The 27,891-nt window shown below is 47.9% G+C and overlaps 1 protein-coding gene across 1 annotated transcript; it reads right to left on the bottom strand.

Moving 5' to 3' along the window:
* Window positions 1-48: 48 nt before the first annotated feature.
* LOC142767827 (uncharacterized) lies at window positions 49-27,891 on the bottom strand. The gene is made up of 3 exons (XM_075870065.1): window positions 27,631-27,891; window positions 2,889-3,131; window positions 49-307 (listed from the first exon to the last, which is right to left on the bottom strand). Exons 1-3 carry the CDS (start codon window positions 27,889-27,891, stop codon window positions 98-100), a joined length of 714 nt encoding a protein of 237 aa, XP_075726180.1. The 3' UTR covers window positions 49-97.

Here is a 27,891-nt window from a genome sequence, read left to right as displayed (position 1 = left end):
CTTTATTTCACACAATTTAACAGGACAGGCATTTATAGACTTAAAAAAATGAAGAAGACGCGAGTCGTGTTGCTAAGGTACAGCACGGTTCGCGTCACTATCCTCTTTGACGGTTCATTGGTAGTTCGTCCACATCTTCTTCTTCATCGTCTAGTTCCTCCTCCGCATCTTCAGCCCCATAAAGCTTGACGGCACCGATGAGACTCAGCACGAGAAGAGGTGCCGTCCAGGTCACGGGAACCCAAAGCGAAGTCATTCCGCGAAACAGGGGCACGGCCTCGAAAAAGCTCAGGACCGTTTCGCAAAACTGGAAAGCGCACAACACAATGCGTTGACTCCAATTCTCGTTGATACACACACACACACACACAAAACATATATATATATATATATATATATATACATATATATATAAATATATATATATATATAAATATATATATATATATATCAATGCACATTGAATTGATAGTGGTGAACAGAGCGCAGAGCGTCAGCTGACGATAGGCTAACAAGTGGTAGAGCGAATTGGCTTTTATAGATGCGTAATCGCATGCTCCAGCTCGGTGGCCTCGTAAGCTCTCGATTAAACTAGACGATTCTCGTCCTGCGTGCAATCTTAAAATAATTATCCAAAACACTCCGGTAGATTGCGAAACACTGCTGCGCGGTCGGCGCCAAGCATCGCATAGTTCATGGGTGAAATCTGAATACGGCGAAATAACACTTATGGCAACATACTGTCACGCGCACTATTTTTATTTTCACGTGCTAGATACCATCACTGTATATAGCGCAAAAACGTGCAGAATATTTACGTTTCCTTTTAACTGATCTGATAAGCTTGATTGCGCAAGGCGAGCAACAGCTTTTTATTTTGCTTATGCTGGAGCTAACTTGTTCACTAACGACAACACTGGAATCATCAATCGTTTTTTTATAAAAACCAGCGTGCTTCAAAACAAAACAGATTAATCGACCACCGACGACTGTTCATACCGCATCGTGGTCTTCAAGTGTACTACCTTTTTTCATATGTTTTATTTTTGCAGGTCTACCGTACATACGATATTTTATTCTCATAAATCTATTAGTAATAATACTAGTAAAATATAACTAGATAATTATGAATATTTATACAGAAATATTAAGGTTATTTTTAGCAGGTAAGCGGCCGCATATATCGATTAAATGCAATAGTGTAAAGCCACCCCACCTAGAGGCCATTTGGCCTCTAGCTGCGTATACACGTGTATTTAACATGAAAGGGGACGCTTCACTTTCGAGAAACAGGTGGCATAGGCCGCCTTTTTCAACCCATTTCGTTCTCACAACGGTCCCTATAACCGATAATAATGGCACCGGCAGTGAACAGTGCTCACTGAGGGTATGCGTCTCAGGCCTCTGTGGATGGAGAAGTGTGTTATGCAGAGTAGAAATAGGGGCGAGGGAGTAGCAGGACAGGATAGCGTCCACTCTACTTCCTCTTCCGGCACGCTAGACATCACGGCTCTCAACACGCAGCTCATCGTGCACTGGCGCGGAGCCACCGTGTGTGAAGTCCTCTAGAAATATTGGACAATATTGTAAAATACAAGCAAATAATATTGTAAAATATATTGTAAAATACAAGAAATATTGTAAACTACAAGACAATATTGTGAAATACAAGAAATATTGTAAAATACAAGCAAATAAGCGTTGCTCGAAAAGGTAACGTCTTAAGAATGCCGACTGAGATAGCTTCAAAATTTTTCGTACAAGCACTGAGACCCCACAGACCTTGCAGTCAGGACTTCAGCGGCTCCGGCGTGCTGGCGGGTGGAACCACTACATATCTAAATGAATCAATCAAGCGCACGAGCATACGTATAATAAAATTGAGCATTTCCTACCACCCCAAAAAATTTCTGGGTCAACTACTGTTTCTAGAGGAATTTAGGCGACGTACTGCATCCAAAAGTGTTTGCGGGTTCAAGAGTTGAATAAAGCTTGAAAAGAGAGTGAATTGCCGTGTCAGCCTAATGGCTTTGGGTATGTATGAAGTGGTAATATCGAAGATGCAGGAACGATTTCCGAACGCGACCTTCTCATAACAACTGCGTTAAAGAGCAAGAACATTCGCGTATGCAAATTTAGGAAACTGTTAAAACACCACTCACTGTCAGTAGTTTTGAACCTAGCCCTTAAAGCGGAGTTCATGATTACACCTTGCATTTGGCACGAACATATATCCACAGAAGTTCGTATTCACATAAACCTCACATCTGCGAAGCTACAGTACACTTAAGAGCCTCATGGGCGATTGCGTACGGGCCACACACAGACAATCAAAATAAAATAATTCATGGCATGACTTAGGAGAGACAGCTTCAGATCTGACAATTGACAACATGCTATTACTTTCTTTGCACTCAGGTAATGGATGTGCAGCATATCATTTCGTGTAGCGCCACTGTCACTGAGCATGGGCATAGAAAAAAGGTTCAATCTCACCCGCCCCCCTTCTTTTGTTCAGACTTTCAGGAATCTGTTCTGTTCAGGAAACTGTAAGTCTGGTACTTCTCTTGACCCAACTGGAGACATACGTCTGATATTGAAACCTACACTACCTTTCACAATCGACTCCAAAATTTATAATTTTAAATGAACCATTTGGAAGGTTTCTATACACATAACAAATACCTTCACTTTGTCAAGGTGCAATTTTATTACTCATATATTCATGGGCACGTAAAGCAAGATTACTTTTAAATTATTTTTTCCCTGTAAGTATTTGATGCGGCCATGAGGGTGCATTGTAGTATGTTTTCTATATGTTTTTGTTCGCTTCAAAAAAGTAGCCAAAAGGAAAGCGTGTTAAAGACTGCGCAGTGAATATTGCTTACCGCCTTGCTTAAGGCATTTGCTGCGAAACGCAATAAGATGAAAATAATCGGAAGCAAGGTGAGCGGTGCCATCAATTGATACATGGCCAGCAGCCGCTTGCTTCGCACCAGAGCGCCAAAGAAACCGATCACTGCGACGAGTAGGCCCACAACGGCGATCCAGCGCGCTTGGATTTTGTGGTAGAGAAACTGCACAGGGGTCTGCTGAAATCCCTCGAGGCAAGATGGGTAAGGAGACGGATCCTGAAAATTTCAAGTTGATATAAGTGTTTTGCTTGTCTATTCCTATGCATAAAAATATACACCAGGAAGCACAAGTTAGGTATTCAGCAAGTGGATAACCAATTGAATGAGGGTGTAATACAACAAGTGTATTTAAATAAAAGTACATCTGTAGGCGCTATTTACACCGCAAACTAAAAATCAACCCCCTAAAACACTAACACACACAGAGAGAGAAAGAGTGAATACATAAAAAATTTGCTACGCATTGTATTGTGCAGAAATACAAATTTGAATGTTTCATCGTAAGCAAGACCTTATTGAGAAAACTTTTACATTATTACTGGTTGTTGAGCTATTCGGTGCACGTAGAGAGTAGTTGAGAATTGTTAACATATTTATTATGTTACTTTCAAAGTTTCTTTTGTGTTGTCAGAGAGATGTGAAAAAAAAAACAACCAGCTGGTGCTACGCGAAACTTTTGAGACCACTATTTAGTTGGCCTCGAGATCTTCGACTGATGTCCTCTCGCGTCTGACGTAAGTTTGTGGACTTCACCCTCAACTGCACTGCAGCAGCCGCTGGTGCTGTGCGTGGATCGTCTGAACAGCCTTGCGAGGGTCAACTACCGTTACAGAGCTCGTGTCGTAGAAGTTCAGCCGTCAGCGTCGGCACCGTTTGTTGTGAGCGAAAAATCGTGCGTGAGCGAAAAATCGCGAACAAAGCAAATAAAATGAAGAATAAAATTTTTTGATTTTATTGAGGATAGAACCTGGGCTGTTCGCGTGGAAAGCAGGTGTCCTACCAGAAGGCCGTGATGGTACTTGCAGGTGGATGGGGATAAAACAGAACATAAATGCCGTGTAATAGAATGATTCATCTTGCCGCATTTGGTTCTACAGGTATCATGACGAAAACGAGCCCATTCGGTGATTTGTAGGTGCATTTTGAAGGCCATCAAACTACGTCAAAAAAATACGGGGTAGTGCAGGCATTGCCGCTGAAAACACACAGAAATTTTCAAATAGCTCTAAAGATGAACAAATATGTCCATCTAGCGGAAAACATATCATGCTTTTCCAGAGGCGTTGATCAAGCAAACAGCAAACGCTAGAAAATGTGCTGCCATCTGTGAGGCTGCGTGACCTTTTCAAGACCGAAATGGCAAACGCGCGGCGCCTACTTGGAGGCCATGCGACTCTTCCTTTAGATGAAAAACAATTCGCGCGCAAGTTTGCTCTCTGTCTCCCTCTCTCTCTCTCTCTCTCTCTCTCTGTGTGTGTGTGTGTGTGTGTGTGTGTGTGTGTGCGTGTGCGTGTGCGTGTGTGCGTGTGCGTGTGTGTGTGTGTGTGTGTGTGTGTGTGTGTGTGTGTGTGTGTGTGTGTGTGTGTGTGTGTGTGTGTGTGTGCGTGCGTGCGTGTGTGTGTGGGGAGAGGGACCTTGGGGCAAACGGAGAGACCGCGTCTCCCGGCAGCTTCCTTGGCCTGCTCGACTGCCCAAAGTTGCTTGTGCAGGCCCGAACAGAGCAGCGCAGTACGCCAACGCGTTCGAAGGCCTTCATTGGAGACCGCGACCCCAGAATTTCAGACTAATGCTGGACATTCCCATAGGATATGGTCAAGGATGGCTTTAGTGGTAAAGCTTAGGGGCTCCAAATTTTCCATTTGCAGTCCAATCGAAGGGGCCTGAAGCCTCGCATATGGCCGATGAGCATGCCGATGCCGCCCACCACATTCCTGGTAAGAAAGTGGAACTATGTGTGAGTGTTCTCTCCTGTTATCGGCAGTTTACGCCTTGCGATACTACTTGATTCGGGTGTTTCAAAATTTCAATGAGCGTGCTTCTTTCCAACATCCGCAAGCATGTAGACGCAGCTAGCGAAACGTCATGCTGACTCATCGACGGCGCGGTAGTGTATGACGCAGGCAACGTTATTGAATGCGCGCAGCAGAAGCCGTCAATAAAGATTGCATCATTGTCGCTGATCTGTCCCTGCAAACAAGTGGACTTGTGAACTTCCCACAAACGTCCCTGTGGCGATAGAGTGCTGCGCAATGATGAAGTACTACTCTAGGTCTTAGTGTTATTCATCTGCCCGTGAAGAGAATGTTAGGTTTCATGACTATCCTAAAGAAAAGGACATGCCTGCTCTTTAACTCTGCGTATTTTTTATGCAGTGCAACGATAGTGACAATGAACACAAGGATAAGTGTGAGAGTCACTGCTTTCTGCCACTCTGGCAATAGAAAAGAACACATGAGGTAATTACTGCATAGCAGCTGTTTAAATTGCTGATTCGGCAGTCCATCGACCGTCCATGGGATCTACTAAAAACGCAAAGCAGTAAAAAATTACCCATTTTAAATATTTGCGCTTGGATTGCAGCTGTCAGCATAAGCAGGTGCGTTGTATCGCAGTAAGAAAAGCATTAAGGGGGGGGGGGGGGTTAGGTGCTTGTGTGACTCGGGTGTAGTGGGCAAGTTCCGACTTTAATGCACGCCCTGACTGCTGTTTGTCTAAGTAACGATTGTCCTGTGAGGCGGACATCCCGAAGTATTTCCTATTAGTACCGCACAGGGTCGCCGCTTGGGTAGGATACTATCACAAATAGTTCTCACTGATTTTTAAAATTGAATGTTTAGAGGAGATGATGGTGCCAATACGCGGCACTGGATACTCCTTTTTTGCACAATAGCCAACATCGCATTTTAGGTAACAAACACAAGGCTATACACGCACGCAACACTTGGCACAATACTTGGGCGCTGAGTCCAAGTTTTTCAATATATACACCGTCACGGCCGGACTAGAAACGTGTGTTCTGTCTTACAACCTTCGCAATGAAGTTCAGAGCAATGGTAGCGTTTCTCCACAGTTAGAGCCACTGCTCAACGCGAGGGGCACAGTGACCCTGTCATAGGTGAAAGCGTTCTTGCCTACTGCTTGGCGTATGAAGATCTGTTTTTTTACCGTTGCACGTCTGCTTTTGCGTGGCCTGCAGTCACGAATGCAACGGGGATCAATGGCAGGGTCGCAGCGACAACACGGTGCTGCGGTGGTATGTGGAAACAGACGCACTGAGAAGGCCGTAATACGGAACGCTCACGTGCCTTTCCAGTCCGGCCGTGATAACGTGCACAGCGCCACAAAAATTTTGTGACAGCCTTTAGTGAATGTGCACTAAACAGCGACAGCAGGTTTCGCTTATGAATTTATGGTAAGCAATTCGCTAGGGGCGTGCTAGTTTTGGTTAGTAAATTACGCGTTTATTAAAGTACACCAACCAAATAAAGCTGTAGTTCCAGATGTTCTGCGCAAAATAAAGCTGTAGTTCCAGATATTTTGCGCCGTTCAGCTGCCCTCACGAGGCGCGCTGAGGCTAGGCGATTTGGAGGCCACATCTTCGGCTTGCTGTCTTGGGGGTTTTCTGGTAAATTTTGAGACGCAACTCACGTGCTTTGTGTCGCCTATGACAGTAGCCTGCGTGCAATGAATAGCTGAAGTATGGGCGAGGCGCTGAAACATGGTTACAAGCTTACCAAAGAGTGCACGTTAGGCGGGTATAGCAAAAGTTCCTGTCGGCGAAGGTCTTGCCGCACATGGTCGATGAAGACGTGCGCTGCTCTCCCTCTTTGAGTTTGACTATACACTCCTTTCTCAGCTTCGGGCCCTTACGATAGTTTTGAAAGCTTACCCACCCTTTTTGCGGGTGGTTGATCATGTAGAAGCAGGAAGCAGTAATCCACCATCGCACAGTACTCTACGTGGAGACAAGCGGCAACAGTTTTAAGAAAATGGCAGCATATCCACGGAGTAAATGATGGAGAATAGGGCGAAGCATCCGTCCGTCCATCCGTTCTTGCTTCCGTCCATCCATGAGTCCGTCTGTGTGACCGTCCGTGCATACATCCGCCCGTGCGTACGGGCGTCTGTTCGTGCGTCCACACGTCCACCCATGCGTCCGTCCCTGCGTTGGTCTATGCATCCATCCCTGCGTCCGTCCATGCGTCCATCCGTCCGTGCAGCCATCCGTGCGCCCGTTCATGCATCTTTCTGTGTGTCCGTTGATCCACATATTAAACACTCCAAGTACCACCATCCCGCATCTTTTCATCATATATTTTCCACATAGAAGCACCGGCATCCAACGGACATTCCAAATACTAAAGAAGAGGTGGCACACGCACACTTTCTTATGACTTGCGCTCCGCGTCTACTTCGCACCTTTAACCACCTCTAGTTTATAGTATATACTAGTTCACCGTATTCATGGCACTGCGGCCCAAGGCTCACTAAACCTTTCTAAAACCAAAGAGTTTACGCACAGCGAGTATAACGTAGCACACTTTTCCAGTAAGATAGTGCTCAATGTACATGCCAATGGCTGCAAATGGGGAATGAGAGACAAGAAAGTTCGGCTTTTAGTTAATGCGCACGCTGCGACATTTTTGTTGTTCAACAAAGCACGGGATAAATCTCCCACCGGCACCACCTTGCAAGTCAAAACGTAAGAATGGTTGCACACTACGACTGCGACTACTACTAGCGACGAACGCGTGCCGCTTCAAGGAGCTTCGCCAATAAACTCTTTCAAAGGGGGCTTATGTGATGTTTGGTGCGCGATTCAATAGTGCGCATTTCTGAGTGCCTTGAAGAAGTGAGCAAAGCGCACGTGCATTGTTCAGCATAAACGACGATGATGTTGTAGACATTGTTATGCCAGCGAGTCCTCGTCAAACGTCCGTGCCTCGGAAAAAGGCAATCTGGGTCAAGGCCAGCCTGCAGTCCGCCTGGCGCGATCAACTCGACGGAGTGAACACGCGCGGCGCCTCCCTGGCCCACGTGCATTGAGTCAGCTGCGCGCGTGACAGCGAGCCGGCGTCCGCGTGTCTGGTGGTCTGACGCATGGCGCGGCGACCCCCATTGGCGGAATCTGCCCTGACGACCAGCGGCGCTTCTGATTGGACATTTTGGTTGGACCCGGTGTAAATAAAAGAAGCCCTGCGGCGCGTCGCGATCGGAGGTCCTACGAGAGAGGAGTCCCCATGTCGGAGAGCCGACATGTGTGTGAGTCAGCGGTCTTAGGCGAAAGGCTGACCTATGTGTTAGAAAAGAGAGCTCGGCTCTTCGAGTCTCTGTCGGCCCCAGTGCCGAAATTGTAACGCCTCTGTATATATGCTGTACATAAACCTTATTTAACTCACCGTCGTCTCGTCCGCTCGTCTTATCAGCTCTGCGCAGAAGCAGTCGCGAGCTGAGAAACATACGCTACCAAACGGCTGGTGACCTTCCCGGCGGAGTTGAAAGCAGTGGCGCCTCCGGGGCCGTGTTGGCGTCGCCGTCTTTCGCAACAGTGGTGGCTTCGGCGGGATCGGTCCGTCCTTCGCAACAGTGGTGGCAGCGGTGGGATCGGTCCGTCCTTCGCAACAGTGGTTGGCAGCTGCGGGATCGGCCGGCGTCAGCGACATCGATGCGGTGAGTGCCTGATGTTTTCCCCTCAGTTCACCAGACTACTCTAGCTCAGGTTGTAGTAGTTTAGAGAAGGGCTGTGTGAAGCATTAGAGTGAGCTTTGATCGTTTCAAGCAAAGTCGAAGTGCTTTGAAACCAAAGTTAATGCGGAGGGGGTAAACACGGGAGAGTGAAAAGTTGCTTGCGCGTCTTGCTAGTTGACTTATAGTGGGTACGGCAAGTAGATTCTTAACAGGGGCAACCAGCAAGAGGCTAGTGTGAACGATGGAGAACCTTAAAGTGAAGGAACTCATCGAAATTTGTGAGGAACTCGGCATTACTTTGGGCCGTGCGAAACGAAAGCAAGCGATCCTTGCGATCATGAAGGATGAGGGAGTGTCGGCTGAGGAAGTCGATGAGGCCTGGGTGGATATTAAAGCACGCCGTGAGGAGGCTGAAAGGCGAGAAGCTCGCGAACGTGAAGAAAGGCGAGAAGCTCGCGAACGTGAAGAAGCTGAAAGGCGCGAAGCTCGCGAAGAAGCTGAAAGGCGCGAAGCTCGCGAACGTGAAGAAGCTGAAAGGCGCGAAGCTCGCGAACGTGAAGAAGCTGAAAGGCGCGAACGTCGCGAGGAGGCCGAGAGACAGGAGCGTCTCGAGTTGAAACGACTAGAATTGGCAATCCTACAGTGTTCGCAGGCGCCTAGCGTAGCTTCTCCAACAGTTCAGGTCAGCGGTTTCAGAATTCGGGACCAACTGCCACCGTTCGTAGTAGGCGAGGACATGGCGAAGTATCTCGTCAAGTTTGAACACGTCTGTGAGCGAAACGCTTTGGAGCGGTCTCTTTGGGCGCAGAACCTGTTAGCTCTTCTTCCCGGCGAAGTGTCCGACGCATTAACTTGCTTGTCTAGGGAAGCGTTTGAGAGCTATGACGAGGTTAAGGAAGTGCTCTTGAGACGATATAAGTTGTCACCCGGGGCTTTCAGGCAAAGGTTCCGGTATGCTGAGAAGGGGAATGAGTCACACGTTGACTTCGCGTTTCGTCTTAATGCCGATTTTATTGAATGGCTCAAGGGCGAAGGGGTTTATGACGACCGCGATAACGTGGTGGAATGCGTTGCACTGGAGCAATTCTACCGCTGCATCGAGGAGGATGTCAAACTTTGGCTGCAGGACAAACTTGGTGAAGTACAGTTAAATAAGGCAGCTGAGTTAGCTGAGGAGTATTATACTCGCCGAAAGTTGCATAGCAGGGCAGTGTGCGTTGAAAAGGATGAAAGGAAAGAGGGCTTTTCAAGGAAACCTGATCAACGGAAACCCGTTCCGCACCGTAATTTCAAAAAGGACCCGTCTCTTTCGAAGGACAGTGTAGGGGAAGGGCAAACAGAAGCGGAGAAATCGAGTGAGGTTTCTACCACACAGTCATTTGAATCGGAAAACAAATGGAAGCCGCTAATCTGCTACAACTGCAAAAAAATTGCCCGCAGCTTCCCTCGGGGGAACACTGAGGAGGATGCGGACCATATAATTGGTTAACGGGGTGTTAAAGTGCGACTTACTTGGGTCGATGGCTAAATTGGTTAACGTGGTTGTGAAATGGGGTGTTAAATTGCGACTTACTTGGGTCGATGGCTAAATTGGTTAACGTGGTTGTAGGAGGGGGTGTTAAATGAGTAAACACGTACACACGTATGCGAAAGGGCGGCGCTGGTCGAAGGGACGTCGATCATTGTGTTTGAGGATTCGTTGGAATTCATTTCACCGCGACCTTGGACGTCGACGCGCCGTACAAACCAACCGACGAGCGGCAACTGAGCGAGCGAGCGCCGACCTTGAGTATATATACAGCACGACGGCGCATGCACTGTCAGCTGTTGAATGTTCTCGAAACGCGACGCCACATGCGCGTCCACTGGAGAATCAGGAGAATTGTAGATGTCGAACGCGGTGTGTAGAGGAGGAAGGGTGCACAGATGGTGGAGGAGTGAAGCGCGCGCGGTGTGTAGAGGAGGAAGGGATGCACAGATGGTGGAAGAGTGGGCGACGGCGCGACGGCGCATGCGCGCGCGTCAGCTGTCGAATGTTCGAGAAGCGGTGCGGATGGCGCGGACGGCGCGGACGGCGCACTACAAGGCGCGAGTATAAGATGCTCCGCATCTAAAAGGAAGGGCACATCGCCAGAAACTGTCAGGAAAAGTTTGCCTTCGCAACGATCCGAGAATCAGAAAAAAACATTCGGTTGTTGGAGCCGTATCTCCAAGAAATTAGGGTCAATGAGAAAACGTGCCGAGCACTTAGAGACTCAGCGGCAACCATGGACGTTGTCCATCCTTCATTGGTGTCTCCGGATGACTTCACAGGAGAATGCGCGTGGATCAGGCAAGTCGCCGAGGAGCAGAGTGTTCGCTTACCAATCGCCACGGTTGTCATTGAAGGCCCGTTCGGTAAGCTTCGCACCGAAGCGGCTGTGTCTGCCGCGCTAAACGATCGTTTTTCTTATCTTTTCTCCAACAACTCGGAGCAGCTTCTCAAAGAGCAGGGCAAATCGTTCTTCCCCAACTTAGCGTGCATGGCTCTCACGCGATCGCAAGCGCGAAAGCTTTCGCGGAAGCTTGGCTTGGTTCCATGCGGTGAACTCTCAAGTGACCTTGTCGGCGGGTCGACGGAACCCCAGAAAGGAAAGTTTCCGCATGAGTCATGTGAGCAGTCACGCGAGCGGCCCGTCGCCGAACCTAGCTGCGCGGTTTCCGGAGAAAGGGGAGACGACATGGCGCCATTGAATCAGAGCGAGAGGGCTGCAACGCTCTCGCCTGTAGCGGAAAGTTGGAGCGAGCTGCCGAGAGTTGATCGAGAGACGCTCATTCGAGAGCAGCGTGAGGATCTCTCGATTGAAGCGCTAGTGGAAAGCCAAATTGAAGCGCGAGTGGAAAGCCAGAGAAACGTGGCAAAAGTGCTGTCGAAGGAGCACTACGAGAAATCGGGGAAGAAGCGCGCTTTTGAAGTTGATAATCAGGTAATGCGGCTGCAGCCATCCAAAAGGAACAAGCTTGAGGTTGATTGGGAAGGGCCCGCCAAAGTATTATCGAAGCCTTGCGATACAACTTATGAGGTGCAAGTAGGAAGGCGGCAGAACAAAATTTACAACTTGATGAAACCCAATGTTCAACATCAAGCGGTCGTAAATCAGCTGTTGAAGGCTTCAGAGGAAGAGGAAGCAGAAAATTTGAGTTCTAGTGAGGTGATCGAAGGGGGATCGAAAGTAATCCGGGAGCAGATAAACCTAGAGCCTAGCTTAAGTGAAGGAGGACCTAAGAAAGAGGACCTAAGAAAGATTGTTTCCGAGTTTGGGTATGTGTTGTCGGACCGTCCCGGAGACACGACGGTGATCGAACACGATATCGAGCTAAGCGGTGAGGAGTCAATCAGTAGCAAGCCGTATCGTTGTTCCCCTGTGCAACGTCGAAAGTGTGAGCCGCTCTTGGTGCCGCATAGGTATCGTCGCCTAAAAGTGGCCGGTTACTGAAGTGGAGCATGTTGCTCCACAGCGCAACTTTGACGTTCGCTATCAAAAAAAAAAATAAAGGAAAGGTAAACGCTAATGCAGGTGCATTGAGCAGTGCGTTCCAGCTAGTAACTTCTCAACCTTTCGGTTTCTGGCTGGCGATTCGGGGCAAAATTTTGACCTCATCACGACCTGGGCCGAGCGCTCTCGTTCAGAGTGCTCTCAAGGGGCCAACTTTGTGGTATTCTAATTCGTTACGTTGTTGTACGTGGGAAAAAAAATTTTTGAGTTGTCATTTTAAGGGTCTTTTGTCCCACATGTGCCTCTTGATGTAGAGGGAACCAAATTCCGATAAACACGTAGTTAGGTATATGTTGTACTATACTTTGTCTGGTGTTCTGTCGGGTGACCGAGAGAACTTGCTTGTGTCGTGTGTTGTCTGTTGTCGAACCGTTCTTAGCAAGTTGCAGAACCATCGACAAGTGCTGAAACCGAAGATGGTCAGAAGAGACGAGTGAAGCTGGTCGACAAGTTGTGGCGACAAGACATTGGAGCTGGGATCCGTCGTCAAAAATGGGATGTGTTCCCGGAACAGTCTGGAGCTGTATTCTCCCCATGGCCCTGGAGGCGAACCTGGAGGGACCTGGCGAACGAGCGCACCTGACTTCCGAGCCCCGTGGAAGCAGCTCGTCTTTCCGGTGCATTGTCTGGCGGCGGGGGTGCTGTTATGCCAGCGAGTCCTCGTCAAACGTCCGTGCCTCGGAAAAAGGCAATCTGGGTCAAGGCCAGCCTGCAGTCCGCCTGGCGCGATCAACTCGACGGAGTGAACACGCGCGGCGCCTCCCTGGCCCACGTGCATTGAGTCAGCTGCGCGCGTGACAGCGAGCCGGCGTCCGCGTGTCTGGTGGTCTGACGCATGGCGCGGCGACCCCCATTGGCGGAATCTGCCCTGACGACCAGCGGCGCTTCTGATTGGACATTTTGGTTGGACCCGGTGTAAATAAAAGAAGCCCTGCGGCGCGTCGCGATCGGAGGTCCTACGAGAGAGGAGTCCCCATGTCGGAGAGCCGACATGTGTGTGAGTCAGCGGTCTTAGGCGAAAGGCTGACCTATGTGTTAGAGAAGAGAGCTCGGCTCTTCGAGTCTCTGTCGGCCCCAGTGCCGAAATTGTAACGCCTCTGTATATATGCTGTACATAAACCTTATTTAACTCACCGTTGTCTCGTCCGCTCGTCTTATCAGCTCTGCGCAGAAGCAGTCGCGAGCTGAGAAACATACGCTACCAAACGGCTGGTGACCTTCCCGGGGGAGTTGAAAGCAGTGGCGCCTCCGGGGCCGTGGTGGCGTCGCCGTCTTTCGCAACAGTGGTGGCTTCGGCGGGATCGGTCCGTCCTTCGCAACAACATCACGTGTGAGAGCGTAAAGACGTGTGACCCAACGTCAACAAGAAAGAAAGGAAGATATCCAATGGTCAAAGAACACGACTATTCCGGGGGCCAATAGTTGGGCTCTATGAAACTTCACCGTCGGCAATCATAAACGGACAAGTGGGACAGAAAGAAGAAGCCCAAAAAAGAACAAGGGGAGTTTGAACAGGACGCTGGCACGGGAAGTTCATCATGGTACTTAGCGCTGAAGATGGGCCAAGGGGTGTCCGACTAGAGCCTCCAACATTTCAACCCGCCGGGGCCTCCTGCCGCCGCGTTCCCTTTCGAGGGGACTACAACCAGCTGGTTCTGAACTCCTGCACAGGGCCTGCAGAGTTCAGTTCCGACAGGCAAGCAACAGCCGTCATGCGACAGGCCCTAGCTATTCATCCATCTGCCTAACCAGTTTGACCCTGAATCCTCGACGCGTCACCAACAGCCAGCATTCGCACATCACCAACAGCCAAGCTTGTCCACTGCTAAAGGCAGAGCCACCCCGTCCCAGTCTGGTTTCAGGACGCACCGCCAGTAGCCAGTGTTTCCTCATCACCAGCCACCTTGCGTTCTGAGCCGGAGCTACCACGGTCCTGTTTGTTAAGCGTCGCCAAACACTCAGTGAGTTGGTTAGACTGAACTGCCGCCTTTCTCTGCTCCGCCGCTCAGCCGCGTCAGGACTATCTTCTTGAGATAGTTGTCTTGAGGTTTACTTTTGTGTGCCACATGCGTATTTCACCGCGTGTAGTGAATTTTTAAGAGGGAAGCATTTCTTAGGGAACTTCGGTGACATTGAGCGTATCCATGTATTATCTATCTATCTAGCCGCCTATGACTTTTAGCTCTCCCGGGCGTTTTGATTTTGATATCAATACCAAACTTAATATAGAATAACATGACTGTATAAAGAGTATAATTTACTAGTTACTAGTCATAACATGAAAATCATGACATGTATATCAGGAATGTCATGATTTATATTTTATGGTCTTGCTGCTCCAGTGGTGGTCTTGTTCTCATGAAATGTTGCAAAACTGGTATGGTATGACATGATTGCATGGCGAACGAAATCGACTGACCCTAAGATAGAAATCATAACATGCATGTCATTTAAGTCATGAGTCATGACTATACGCCACGCGCATGATGGGCTCGCCGCCGTTTCGCTAGCTTCACATATACCAAATTCGTCGTTACGTGATGTTATTGTATTATGAAGGTATGTGACTGGTGCAAACATGATAATCGTGAGATGCGTGTCATGTGACAATATGAATACAAGCCACACTCATGATGCCCTCGCAGTCGTTTTGCTAGCTTCATATATACTAACTTTGGTATTACGGGACGTGAATGGACGAGAAGGAATGTGACTAGTTCAAGCATGATAATAACGTGATTCTCTCACCCAGCATTGTTATTAGATGCGAAGCGTCTTATCCTCGAGCATAATCAGGTGTGTGACGTGACCTCCCTTACCGCGTATGCGCGTCTACTTCATCTCTCTCCCATCTTTTATGCTCCTCTTCCTTGCCTTGCAATGCCAACGCAGGCAGCGTCTACGCTCGCTCCCCTTTTTCTCGCCGCCACGCTTACACTCCCACTGAGCGTGCGCGCCACCTTTCGCTGGTCTTCTACGCGATAGTTTCCTGATATACACTAGTGGGAATTCTGGTGCTAGTGTCTATGGGAGCTGCAACTCACGGCGCTTATGCGAGCATGTGAATGATGGGTAATGCACGTATTTGTCTAATCTTTGTACTTCTTGCCTGCTTCTGGCTCCGTGTGTGTTCGTGTGGCTTAAAGCTGTTTTCTCACGACACGAAATTAGCCAATGTTCAGAGATGGCGCTTCAACCTCTTATTGTTTAGGGTTTACCATTTAGAATCAGGTCAGATAAAATTGGTTAGTACTTTTTTTTAAAAATGAAACCGAAACCAGCAATAAACGAAGCCACAAGTACGATTCTTCCCCTTGGAGTACAAAGACTAGGCAAATTCATGTACTACTTATCATTGCCACGGTCGCTCAACAATCGCAGCGCGAGAGAACCCTCTAGCTAATTTTAAAAATCTCTTTGCCCTACGCTCCAACCTTCTCACATCTCGCAACGCTGACACAGGCAGTGTCTGCCTGTCTACGCTTACTCCCCCTCCGTCTATAATTGGCATCCATACCAGCAGCGTTCGCACCTCCATTGTGCATGCGCCCCCTCCTCCTCCTTCTCCTCTCCTACGCTCGCTTTCTATCACCTCGCAACGCTGACGCAGGTAGCGTCTGCTAGCGAGTCTCTTGACTGAAAAAAATTGGCAGATCCCACGTGTAGTGGGAATCATTGATATGCAAAGCATGAATGAGAAATGTTGATATGTCAAATTAAATTAAGCACAACGTTACGAGGTGGAGGTAATTAATGCCGTACGTGACTTCCATTTCATGATTATCATGTTTGGTTGTGTCGTTTACCTTCGTCATCTATTAACGTCACATGATACCAAATTTAGTATATGAGGAGCTAGCGAAACTGACGCGAGCACGCTATGAGCACCGTATCATGTCCTTACATGACACGTGTGTCAGTATTATGTTCGCACCAGTCATTCATTTCGTCATTCATTAACGTCACGTAAAACCAAATTTATTATATGCGGAGCTAGCAAAAGAAACGCGAGTGCATCACGAAGAGCCCAATTTACTCGAATGTAGCGTTGACGCCCACGCACGTTGGGCACAGCGACGCTATGTTATAAAAACGCGAGCACATTACAGTCTGACGACAGGCGCGGCCAGCGTCCATCAGCGCGGCCCGACGGCAATCGGTGCGAAATGCGACATGCTGTATTTCACGCCGATGCGTTACCGAGACTACACTGCGTCTCCTTCTCTTCGTGACAGAAGGACGCTGGACGCGCTGAAACGTGCATGAGTCAAAACAACACCACGCGTCACGCGCGTGCGACTATATGGCAGGACCGGCGCCTGGCGTGACAACGCCGGCGAAACGCGACAAAATGAACGCCGGAGAGCTCGCACACTACGTCACGCCGAAATGTATAAGCGCTTTGACTGCAGCATGTAGTCATGTTCTCACATGGCACGCGTCTCGTGATTATGATGTTTGCACCAGTCACATAACTTCGTCATCTATTGGTGTCACGTAGTACCAAATTTCGCATATGTGAAGCTAGCAAAACGGCCGCAAAGGCATCAGCAGTGTGGCTTGTAGTCTAGTTGTTACATGACACGCATGTCATGATTATCATGTTTGAATGTGTCATTTACCTATGTCGTCCGTTCGCGTCATGTAATACGAAGTTTGGTGCTAGTGAAGCTAACAAAAATGCCTGCGAGTGCTTCATGAGCATAGTATGTAGTCATACTGTTACATGACACGCATCTCATTTTCATCCATTTTCCACCAGTATCATACCTTCATCATATATTTGCGTTCCGTAACACACAAATTTGGTATGTAGTGGTGTTGTTACATGACATGCATCTTATGATTATGATGTTTGCATCAGTCACATACCCTCGTCATTCAATCACGTACTGTAATACCAAAGTTGGAAGCTACCGAAACGGCCGTGAGCGCATAATGAGTGTGGCATGTAGTCATGTCGGTACATGACACATATGACTTCAATTTCAGGTTAGGGTCTGTCACGTGTGTTCGTCACACAATTATGCCATACCATAAGAGTTTTGCTACATGACATGTCAACGAAATCATAACAGCAGCTCCAGGACCATGAAATGGGAATTATGACATTCATGACATACATATCATGATTTTCATGTTATGGCTAGTCAAATCTGTTCTTAATACAGTCATCTTATGTCATACCAAGTTTGGTATTGATACCTTTACTGAACCGGCCAAAAGGGCTAAAAGTCGTGGGCGGCTAGATGGACAGATAGATAGATAGACAGACAGACAGATAGATAGATAGATAGATAGATAGATAGATAGATAGATAGATAGATAGATAGATAGATAGATAGATAGATAGATAGATAGATAGATAGATAGATAGATAGATAGATAGATAGATAGATAGATAGATAGATACGCTCAAAGTCGCCGAAGTTCGCTAAGAAATGCTCCGCCTTTAAAAACGGACTGCTCGCGCTGCGCAACCTTTCGCTACGAGCCCCGTGTATACAAGCACGCGATCTTGACCTCCAAGGTAGTGAGTGCCAGTGAAAGATTTCTCCTTTGCGATGTTGAATAAGCATTCGCAACTCGCGCTTAATGTGGACTGGGGGTCTCTGTTTTTAACCTGTGTCGTCTCCCATTACCCATTAAAAGCTATTCTAGTAAAAAAACCCAGGTCCATCAGTGCGTGCTTTGCCTTCCCCAGGTTTATCTCTTGCGCAACGATGAGATGAGCACCCGCGTCAACGTCACCGCCAATGTAAGCGTTAGCAACCACTACTTCGCGTTTGCATAGAGTTTCCTTTACTGGGAGTTGGTGTAAGTTTTCGTTCCACGCAGGACATAAGGCGCCAGTGTTTCGAACCTATAATATTTAGTGTTGGAAAATACGTCAATGTCAATGTTACCCTATTTTACCCCCAACTTTTTTGTTACCATACGTTTTATCCTACAACTAGAAATAGCGCAGTGTAACAATAATGCCGTACATATAACGTGCACTCTATGACGTTCGGACATTAGAGGTGCCTGTAGAATAGGCCCATCAATGAAGCAAGCGACGATGACTTCTGATGACTTCATCATATTTGACGTCACAATCACTTCATGTTGACATTCAAACTGCAGATGATATGACATGCCACAATGGCAATATGACATGGCGCCGTTATATCATGGTACTTTTGGCACCCTAATATAACGACACTCGTTGACGCTGGCCCTTACATTTCATGTATTATGAGGCGTCTAGAGCTTTCATCGTAACACGCGGCCTGGTTCATGCCTGGCCTCGAGATCTCAAAGTGGCGGCCTCTCACGTGTTACGTAAATTTGAGCATTCCACTTTGAAACATGCTGCAGCCGCCGCACCTCCTGCACACAGATTGCCCGCTCCTGACGAAAACCTAATCACACTAACAGCCTTGCGATGGTCAACGAACGCCTCCAGCGGCTGTTTTTGAGGGCGATTATAATCTTGTTTTAGTTGCAGCCCAATCGAAAGGGCAAGCAAATCCTCCGGATGTCCACCACGTGCGCCGAAGCCGCAAACCGCTAAGTGGGTAAGAATGTGAATTTGTGTGTGTGTTCTTGCTCGTTACCACACTTTTCGCATTTCGGGTGGTTTTTATTGTTTTAGTAATCGCGCCTTCCTCCAGCATTTAGAAGTATGTAAACAAAGGTTGTGAAATGTCGCCGTATCTCATCGAGGGTGAGGTGGTGTACGACACAGGCCGCCTTGTTGAATGCACTGTCGAGGCGGTCAATGAAGACCGCATCACCATTGCGGTTCTCGTCCTGCAAACATGTGGACTTGCAAGCCCGCCACACAACGTCTTTGTCGTGATCGATTGCGAGGACGTGGCGAATTCTCGCTGTTCATACAAATCAGGATGAGGCAACATCTGTGCGTGTAACTCGACATGCGTGAAGCAGCTTGAGGCAATATTCTCTAGTAACCTAATATAGAAGCCATGTTCACTGCTGGTGTGTAGTTGCTGCCGAGCTCATATTGCATTTTGCTCTTGATAATGCTTCTAATTGTAAAACGTAGTTACAAATTCTAACAAGTTTAAATATTTAACGTTTCCACTATGCTTAACCTTATAATAAAATTTTTAGCTGCATCGCCAGAACTTTTCAATATTTCTGGTAATAAAAAGCGACATTATATAGCTTACAGCTCTATAGTTTCCATTGCCATCACAATGCACGTTCGAATGTAGAGAGAGAGAAATAAATAAAAGGAAGAGAGAGGGAGGTTGACTTAGACGAACTGGTTTGCTACCCTGTACGGGGGCGGGGAAAAGGGTCGGAAAGAGGATAGATATAAAAAGATATGAAAGAAATTAGAAAAAAAACACATTCGCACACATTCAGGGAGTTCCGATCACAGTCGGTTGGACAGGCCGGCTGAACGCAAGAAGCGCAGGAGCGCCTTCACAACCTTCTTCTGCGACATGAAGTCCTGTCGGCAGCGCAGGATTCGATCTTCCGAAAGAGGCTGGTTGTCCAGTTCATCTAGTGCATTGAAGAGTGACTGTCTCTGCGAGCAGTATTGTGGGCATTCACACAGAATGTGCCAAGTTGTTTCATCACTGCCAGAATGGTCGCATGCAGCTGTGTCAGCCATTTCTATGCGGAACGCGTACGCATTGGTAAATACGACGCCCAACCATAACCTGCACAGCATAGTAGCGTCTCGTCGGTGTAATTCCGGAGGAATTCGAAGACTGTGAGTTGGGTCTAAAGTACCTAACCGTGCATGGATGAAATGTGACTCGCTCCATTGTTACGTGGTGCGCTTGCGAGCAAGCCTGCGGTGTTTCCGTGCCGTGTCAGTTCTGGAAAGCGGAGTTGATATTTCATTGCTTTAGTACGGGCAGAACGGGCAGCTCGATCAGCCCGTTCGTTGGAATGTCAATTCTATTTTCTGCATAAGCCTGGGAAGGCGATTAAAATTGTAGTAGAAGGAAGTTAACATAATCAATACGTGTCTTTTAACATTTAACTTTGCTCATTACTTTCCACGGTGACAAGCGGCCACATGCAGTTCAATGAAACAAAGCGCTGTACTTGCAAAATGACATAGAGCATACACCCAAAGTTGTTCTAACAGCGTTGGTAGCAACCGCACTTCACATAACCAACTAAACTGCTTCTTTGTTCAGCTTTATCAAACACGGTGGTTTCTACGTGACGTCAGGCCTCAAAAGAAGAACGCGCGAATCTCTAAAGTGTTGTCATAAAAGCGCTATTCACAGTACAATTTGGAGTACCACCATCGGTCGCACACCAGAGCGATACGTGAAGCAGACCACCGTCGCAAAATTTAGAAACCAGTCCACATAATGGTCAGGTAGGAGAGTACAGAGAAAAGAAAATAAACCAAGAAAACCAACAACAAAGCTAGTCTAATGATGTTGGGCGTATCATCTACCGTTTTTCGGGCTTCAGACATTAGAATTAAGCCAATCACAATTCAAATATCTCCAAGAATGTTCTCTTCAGACAAGTGGCGCAAATGTTCGACATTTTTCACTGATAGATGACTCTTAGACATATTTCCCTGATAAATGACGAGCGAGATGATGATATTATCCGATGTCACAGCCTAACTACCCTCAGATGTCCGAAAAATGCCCTACTTTCCCGGAGGTAATCATGAGAAAATGTGAATGAATTGCGTAACGTTCATAATTGCGTTTCGTATAAGAGAACGCAGAGTTATCAGAATGTTTTCTTTTTGAAAGATGATAGTCTTTCTTGGGGACCATCAACGCCCTAAATTTGGTCTATCTGCCTGTACATTTGTCTGTTTGTCCGCGCTAACGATATTGTCACGGGGCCGTGACGTGGCCGAAGACAGGAGACTTCGTGTTGGGATTTAACTGTTTATTTGGGCGAACCTGTGCCCGGTAAAATGAAAGTCCAATTACAGCAGCAGTCTCGCACAGACAGCAGTCTCGGACTGATAGCGGCGAACAGAGCGTCGGCCTTCGATCAACAACTACTGACAAGTGGCGAAGCGCGTCGGCATTTATACTCTTGCAATCGAATGTTCTAGCGTTATCGCTGGCGGTGGCGTAGGTTCCAGAACAATCTGTACCATTCGCACAGTGGGCGTGATCTTATCGAAATGATCTACTACAGTCCGGAACCTTCTGGAAAACTGCAGGCGCGGTTTGCGCTGAGAATCGTGTGGTGTTTTGGGACGATAACGAAAACTTGGGAAATGGAACGTGGCATTGCCCCCCTCTGAAAAAAAGGCATCGTCCCAATGATTTAACTAAAGATGAAGGTACAATAATAATGCAAGAAAGTACAATGAATAAATTACAATGAAACTGTAATAAAAAAAACACCGTTTCAGTTAGTTAACGCGCATGAAACGGCTTGAGGCGCGCGACATGCACGACTTCAGGTCGCGATCGGCGTCGTTGAGAGTTCGTGATGCCGTCGGGGACAACCTCGTAATCAAGTGGGCCGAGACGTCGAACCACCCTGTATGGTCCGAAGTAGCGTCGCAGAAGCTTTTCACTTAGTCCACGTCGGCGTATCGGCGTCCACACCCAAACACGTTCACCGGGCTGGTATTCCACGAAGCGTCGTCGAAGGTTGTAACGGTGGCTGTCTATCGTCTGTTGATTCTTGGTACGGAGACGCGCAAGTTGTCGGGCTTCTTCTGCACGTTGAAGGTACTCGCTCACATCGAGGCTTTCTTCGTCGGTGACATTGGGTAACAAGGCATCGAGCGTCGTTGCCGGGCTCCTTCCGTAGACCAATTGGTATGGAGATATCTGCGTCGTCTCCTGCACCACCGTGTTGTATGCGAAGGTCACATACGGAAGAATGGCGTCCCACGTCCATGTTCGACATCGACGTACACTGACAGCATGTCGGCGATCGTCTTGTTAAGCCGCTCGGTGAGGCCGTTGGTCTGTGGGTGGTACGCTGTCGTCCGGCGGTGGTTTGTTTGGCTGTATGCCAAGATCGCTTGAGTTAAGTCGGCAGTGAATGCCGTTCCTCTGTCGGTGATAAGGACCTCCGGAGCGCCGTGTCGTAGGACGATATTTTCGACGAAGAACTTAGCTACCTCGGATGCACTGCCTCTTGGCAGGGCTTTTGTCTCGGCGTAGCGGGTGAGGTAGTCGGTAGCTACCACGATCCACTTGTTTCCGAAAGCCGACGTCGGGAACGGCCCTAGTAGGTCCATACCAATCTGCTGGAAAGGTCGACAATGTGGAACAATTGGCTGCAGAAGTCCCGCTGGTCTTGTCGGCGGTGTCTTGCGTCGCTGACAGTCCCGGCATGTCCTCACATAACTAGTGACGTCTGTGGTAAGACGTGGCCAGTAGTACCTTTTTTGTATCCTCGCGAGCGTGCGAGAAACACCGAGGTGCCATGCCGTCGAATCGTCGTGTAGGCCCTGCAGGAGTTGTGGTCACAGAGCTGAAGGCACCACAAGGAGGTACTTAGCTCGAAGCGGTTAAAAGTTTTTCTTTTGTAGAAGACCGTTTCGTAGGAAGAACGACGCAAGTGCGCGCTTGAATACCTTCGGGACTTCGGCGGTCCTGCCTTCGAGGTATTCTATTAGGGCCTTAAGTTCCGGGTCGGCCCGCTGTCGTTCAGCGAAGTCGTCTGTAGTTATCGTTCCCAAGAAGTAGTCGTCATCCGGGTCGTCAGGTAGCGGTTGGTCGACAGGCGCACGAGAGAGACAGTCGGCGTCGGAGTGTTTTTTGCCGGACTTGTAAATGACAGTAATGTCATATTCTTGAAGTCTCAGGCTCCATCTTGCGAGGCGACCTGAAGGGTCCTTCAAGGTGGCTAGCCAACACAAGGCGTGGTGGTCGCTCACAACTTTAAAGGGCCTGCCGTAGAGGTAGGGGTGAAATTTCGACGTAGCGCAGATGATGGCGAGGCACTCCTTTTCTGTTGTGGAATAATTTGCTTCTATTTTGGATAGCGATCGGCTGGCGTAACCAATAACCCTTTCAAGTCCGTCAGCCCTCTGCACAAGAACGGCGCCAAGACCTACGCTGCTTGCGTCAGTATGTATTTTTGTCTCGGCGAATTCGTCGAAATGGGCAAGTAACGGAGGCGTCTGGAGGCGATGTTTAAGCTCCTGGAAAGCGTGTTCCTGTGGCGTTTCCCACTTGAATTCCACGTCGGCCTTGGTAAGGTTAGTGAGAGGATCGGCGATGCGGGCGAAGCACCTCCACCACCTACACCAGATGTCACGGGGTCGTGACGTGGCCGAAGACAGGAGACTTCGTGTTGGGATTTCACTGTTTATTTGGGCGAACCTGTTCCCTGTAAAATGAAAGTCCAATTACAGCAGCAGTCTCGCACAGACAGCAGTCTCGGACTGATAGCGGCGAACAGAGCGTCGGCCTTCGATCAACAACTACTGACAAGTGGCGAAGCGCGTCGGCATTTTTACTATTGCTATCGAATGTTCTAGCGTTATCGCTGGCGGTGGCGTAGGTTCCAGAACAATCTGTACCGTTCGCACAGTGGACGTGATCTTATCGAAATGATCTACTACAGTCCGGAACCTTCTGGAAAACTGCAGGCACTGTTTGTGCTGAGAATCGTGTGGTGTTTTGGGACTATAACGAAAAGTTGGGAAATGGAACGTGGCAATATCCTGAAAGGCACTGAACGATACGTCGAACGGTTGACCCCATCCACAGCGCCAAGCAATATTGCTCAAGTTTCAGCGTTCATACTTGTGAGAGGTTCCATTCAAAAGCAACTATTGCGCATATCTGAGGCACCATAAAAACACGTCGATATTTTTAGATGCGGAGCATCTTATACTCGCGCCTTGTAGTGCGCCGTCCGCACCGCTTCTCGAACATTCGACAGCTGACGCGCGCGCATGCGCCGTCGCGCCGTCGCCCACTCTTCCACCATCTGTGCATCCCTTCCTCCTCTACACACCGCGCGCGCTTCACTCCTCCACCATCTGTGCACCCTTCCTTCTCTACACACCGCGTTCGACATCTACAATTCTCCTGATTCTCCAGTGGACGCGCATGTGGCGTCGCGCTTCGAGAACATTCAACAGCTGACAGTGCATGCGCCGTCGTGCTGTATATATACTCAAGGTCGGCGCTCGCTGGCTCAGTTGCCGCTCGTCGGTTGGTTTGTACGGCGCGTCGACGTCCAAGGTCGCGGTGAAATGAATTCCAACGAATCCACAAACACAATGATCGACGTCCCTTCGACCAGCGCCGCCCTTTCGCATACGTGTGTACGTGTTCACTCATTTAACACCCCCTCCTACAACCACGTTAACCAATTTAGCCATCGACCCAAGTAAGTCGCAATTTAACACACCATTTCACAACCACGTTAACCAATTTAGCCATCGACCCAAGTAAGTCGCACTTTAACACCCCGTTAACCAATTATATGGTCCGCATCCTCCTCAGTGTTCCCCCGAGGGAAGCTGTGGGCAATTTTTTTATGTTTGTCTTCATACTAGAAAAGGCACACATAAGTATTTCTAAGGATGGTAGCGTTTATCACGCTGCGCTGACAGTACAACATAGTGCTCAAAAAGGCAAGTGTTTCCAACGCTTTGCTAAGATGACATGGGGGTGGCAGCTGCCCGTCTCTTTGCTTTCTACACTTTATCGCCTCTGAGACAGGCACGCATCTTTCTCCGTGGGCGCGCACGCCTTCCTTTGTTTTCGGAGATAACTGCCAGATGGCGCTCGCGTCAAACGTGTCTCGATGCGGTTGTTCGTCTTCTCTGAACGAATCGAGACTCAGGAAATGCTGTGAATCGACGCAGCGCTTCCCGAATACAATTCACCAATTTTCTCACGCAGAACATCAAATAAACGTTGTGTTCACTCTCTCTGCACGCAAGACCATCGCCTTTCAACGACATTTGCGGTGAAACCTGCTGATACGGGGCCAATTTCTATTCTTGCACCGTGGAGCCACGAATGGCGTTTTCTATAGCGAGAAACATGATGTGCGTCTCCAGTTCTAGTAGCTAGCATGCACGGTTAAAGAATACTATGAAGTGAAGAAAACAAAACCATATTTTTTGCTAGACGTTGGCGTTTCACAGCGGCGTCTCTTGCACATATTTCCGGTTGTTCTTGAGAGGCATCCAGCCAGTGCACGGTCAATAGTGCGGTGCGAGCGGACGGGAAAGTGGGGCGCCGGGAACAGGGAGAGTGAACGGCAAGAGAAAAAGCAGCGAAGCACAGCACATACCCTCTCATAGATTCTCTTGCACCACTTGCTCTGGTTGCTAGGGGCGAGGATAAGTGCACGCGCCTTCAGCTGTTCCTTTGGCAGATTTATTATTATATGTGGGGTTTAACGTCCCAAAACCACCATTTGATTATGAGAGACGCCGTAGTGGAGGGCTCCGGAAATTTAGACCACCTGGGGTTCTTTAACGTGCACCCTTTGGCAGAGGGCGGTGGACGGATCCCGATGAACGCCTGACATAGCACAACTAAGAATTGCATTCGCAATAAAAAGTCGGAAATGGAGGAATCCAATGAAAATGGCGAGCCCGGCGTCATGCCAGGGGCCACCTATCTGTAGGAAAAAACTAAAATTATGCTGACGCGCGCAATTACAACGCGACTAAATGCACGTTGCTCACCGTTTCCTGGAGTTAGACTAATATTTTTCTGTTCAAAATTACTAATTAACTAGATCTGCTTAAGTAATTAACTTAAGAAAGAACAAATTTGGATAAAAGTTTTAATGAAAAAGTTGTAGATCGGTTTGCAAAACGTCCAATTCGATAGTTTCAAACTTTTATATGTTATTTAATAGTGTTTTTGCTAACTGCAAGTGCCAGCGCATAACCAACAAAAACCGCGTGACAAACTAACTGGCATGCCTACGAGCGTGGTGATTTTGGTTCTCTCTAACGTTCCGCATATGAACAATATGCTTTCCTCGCACCGGTTCATGACAGCGGTAAACAGTCACAGCGGTTATCACTTTTGTGGCCGATAGAAAAATGGGTTCATCGCAAAGCGCAAAGCCGCCACTATTGTTGCGGCCCTGTCGAGACTGCGCAATCGGGCAAGTGCTATGGTCGTTGGTACGTGGAACGTTAGGAAGCACTCGAATCATCGCGCGCACTGGCGCACAGGCGAGTGTGTCACGCGGTATTTTTTTGTATTTTGTGGGCATTAGTAGTTAGCAGAAAAATTTTTAATTAAAAGACATGAAGTTTGAAACTGTCCAAGGTGGTGTTGTGCGAACCAATCCACTACTTTCTCCTTGGAATACTTTCTCCATGTTCGTTCTTTATAAAGTTAGTAAATAAACAAATATAATGTAACAATATTTTAAAACACAAAAAATAGTCTGACTTAATGTCACAATATTTTGAAACACAAAAAATAGTCTGACTAACTTCAGGCAACAGTCAGCAACATGCTTTTGGTAGTGTCGCAATTGCGTGTTTCGGATATTTTTAAACTCTGGTTAAAAATAAGTGGGGCACCCTGTATGCTGCTGATCGTGGGCCGCATGTGGTCTGCAGACTGGCGGTTTGAGACCCTTCTCTAGTATAATAGCACCAAAACTAATGCTCCAATTGGTAAGAAAGTACTACTTTATGAAGCCTTTTCAACCTCTGTTCCAACAAATGATATTAAACGCCAGAGATACTGAGAGCAATTCCCTTGAAATGTATTTCAGTATAACTTCTTAGACCACCCTTACATTTTTAAAGCGTTCCTACAACCCCACCTGACGTTTTCACGAAAATACCTTGCTGCTAACTGCCCTGCTTCAGGATCTCCAGCTGCACACGTTTTCCGAATCCCTCCATAAAAAAACGTGCCTCGGGAAATTCATGTGCTTGTTTTTCGCTTTTCGTCACAACTTGCGTGGCACAAGCTCGACAAGCATTGGGTTAGACCTATTGCACACCATGGACTTACATATTTTCATATATCATTTTGACTATCTGAATCAGCACTTCTACTTCAGATTACTCTGCCACTGGCGCGTGACCGCACCACGTGGTTCAGTGCTCTATCTATTAAATTCAGCATGTTGCCTTGTGAATTATCCATTAGCAAACTTTTCATTGAAGCAGCCATTACGCGTCTGGCCCGCTTGCGTTTACCTACCGTATAGTTAATGAAATTGATAATGAATATTGAGCTAAGAGTAGGTCTGTTTACTTTGGTTTTCGACTAGAAGTTCAAATTATTTCTGCAAGAAAAGGCGTCATGTTTTTGCTGACATGCTCACAGAAGCTTTAAGTAATTATCGGTGGTGTTTTTTGAATACCGTCAAACAGCCTTGCGGTACCCTTCTAACACGTAAAAACCCTAAATAAACGAATAAGCCTTTGAAAGTCGCAACGAATAAGCCTTTGAAAGTCGCAAGTAACAAGATACGACCGTTTCCCTAGGAATCAAGCATGTTGCATTAGAAAAGAATGCTACAGCGGCTTTGACTACTAGCAGTGACGTGTTGCATACACTGACCTCTTTACAAATGGCGGTCGTGCTGATGGCGGCCATAACCAGAGTCCCCATGATGAGGCTGACCTGACGGCGCAGGTACTTGGTAGCTGAGGGCATACCCATTTGGTAGGGCTGGTAGTGCACAATCTGCTCACCGAGTTCCAGGTTGGCCAAGGCAGGGTATATCTCTTCTACCTCCACGTCTTCCCACTCATCGTCCTCGTCACCGTCGGCCTCAAGCAATTGAGGGTCCACATCTGGGACAACTAATTGTGCATTCAT

Source organism: Rhipicephalus microplus, chromosome 7 (assembly GCF_043290135.1).
Source record: "Rhipicephalus microplus isolate Deutch F79 chromosome 7, USDA_Rmic, whole genome shotgun sequence".
NCBI lineage: Eukaryota > Metazoa > Arthropoda > Arachnida > Ixodida > Ixodidae > Rhipicephalus > Rhipicephalus microplus.
This window is presented reverse-complemented; position numbering and strand designations above follow the sequence as displayed.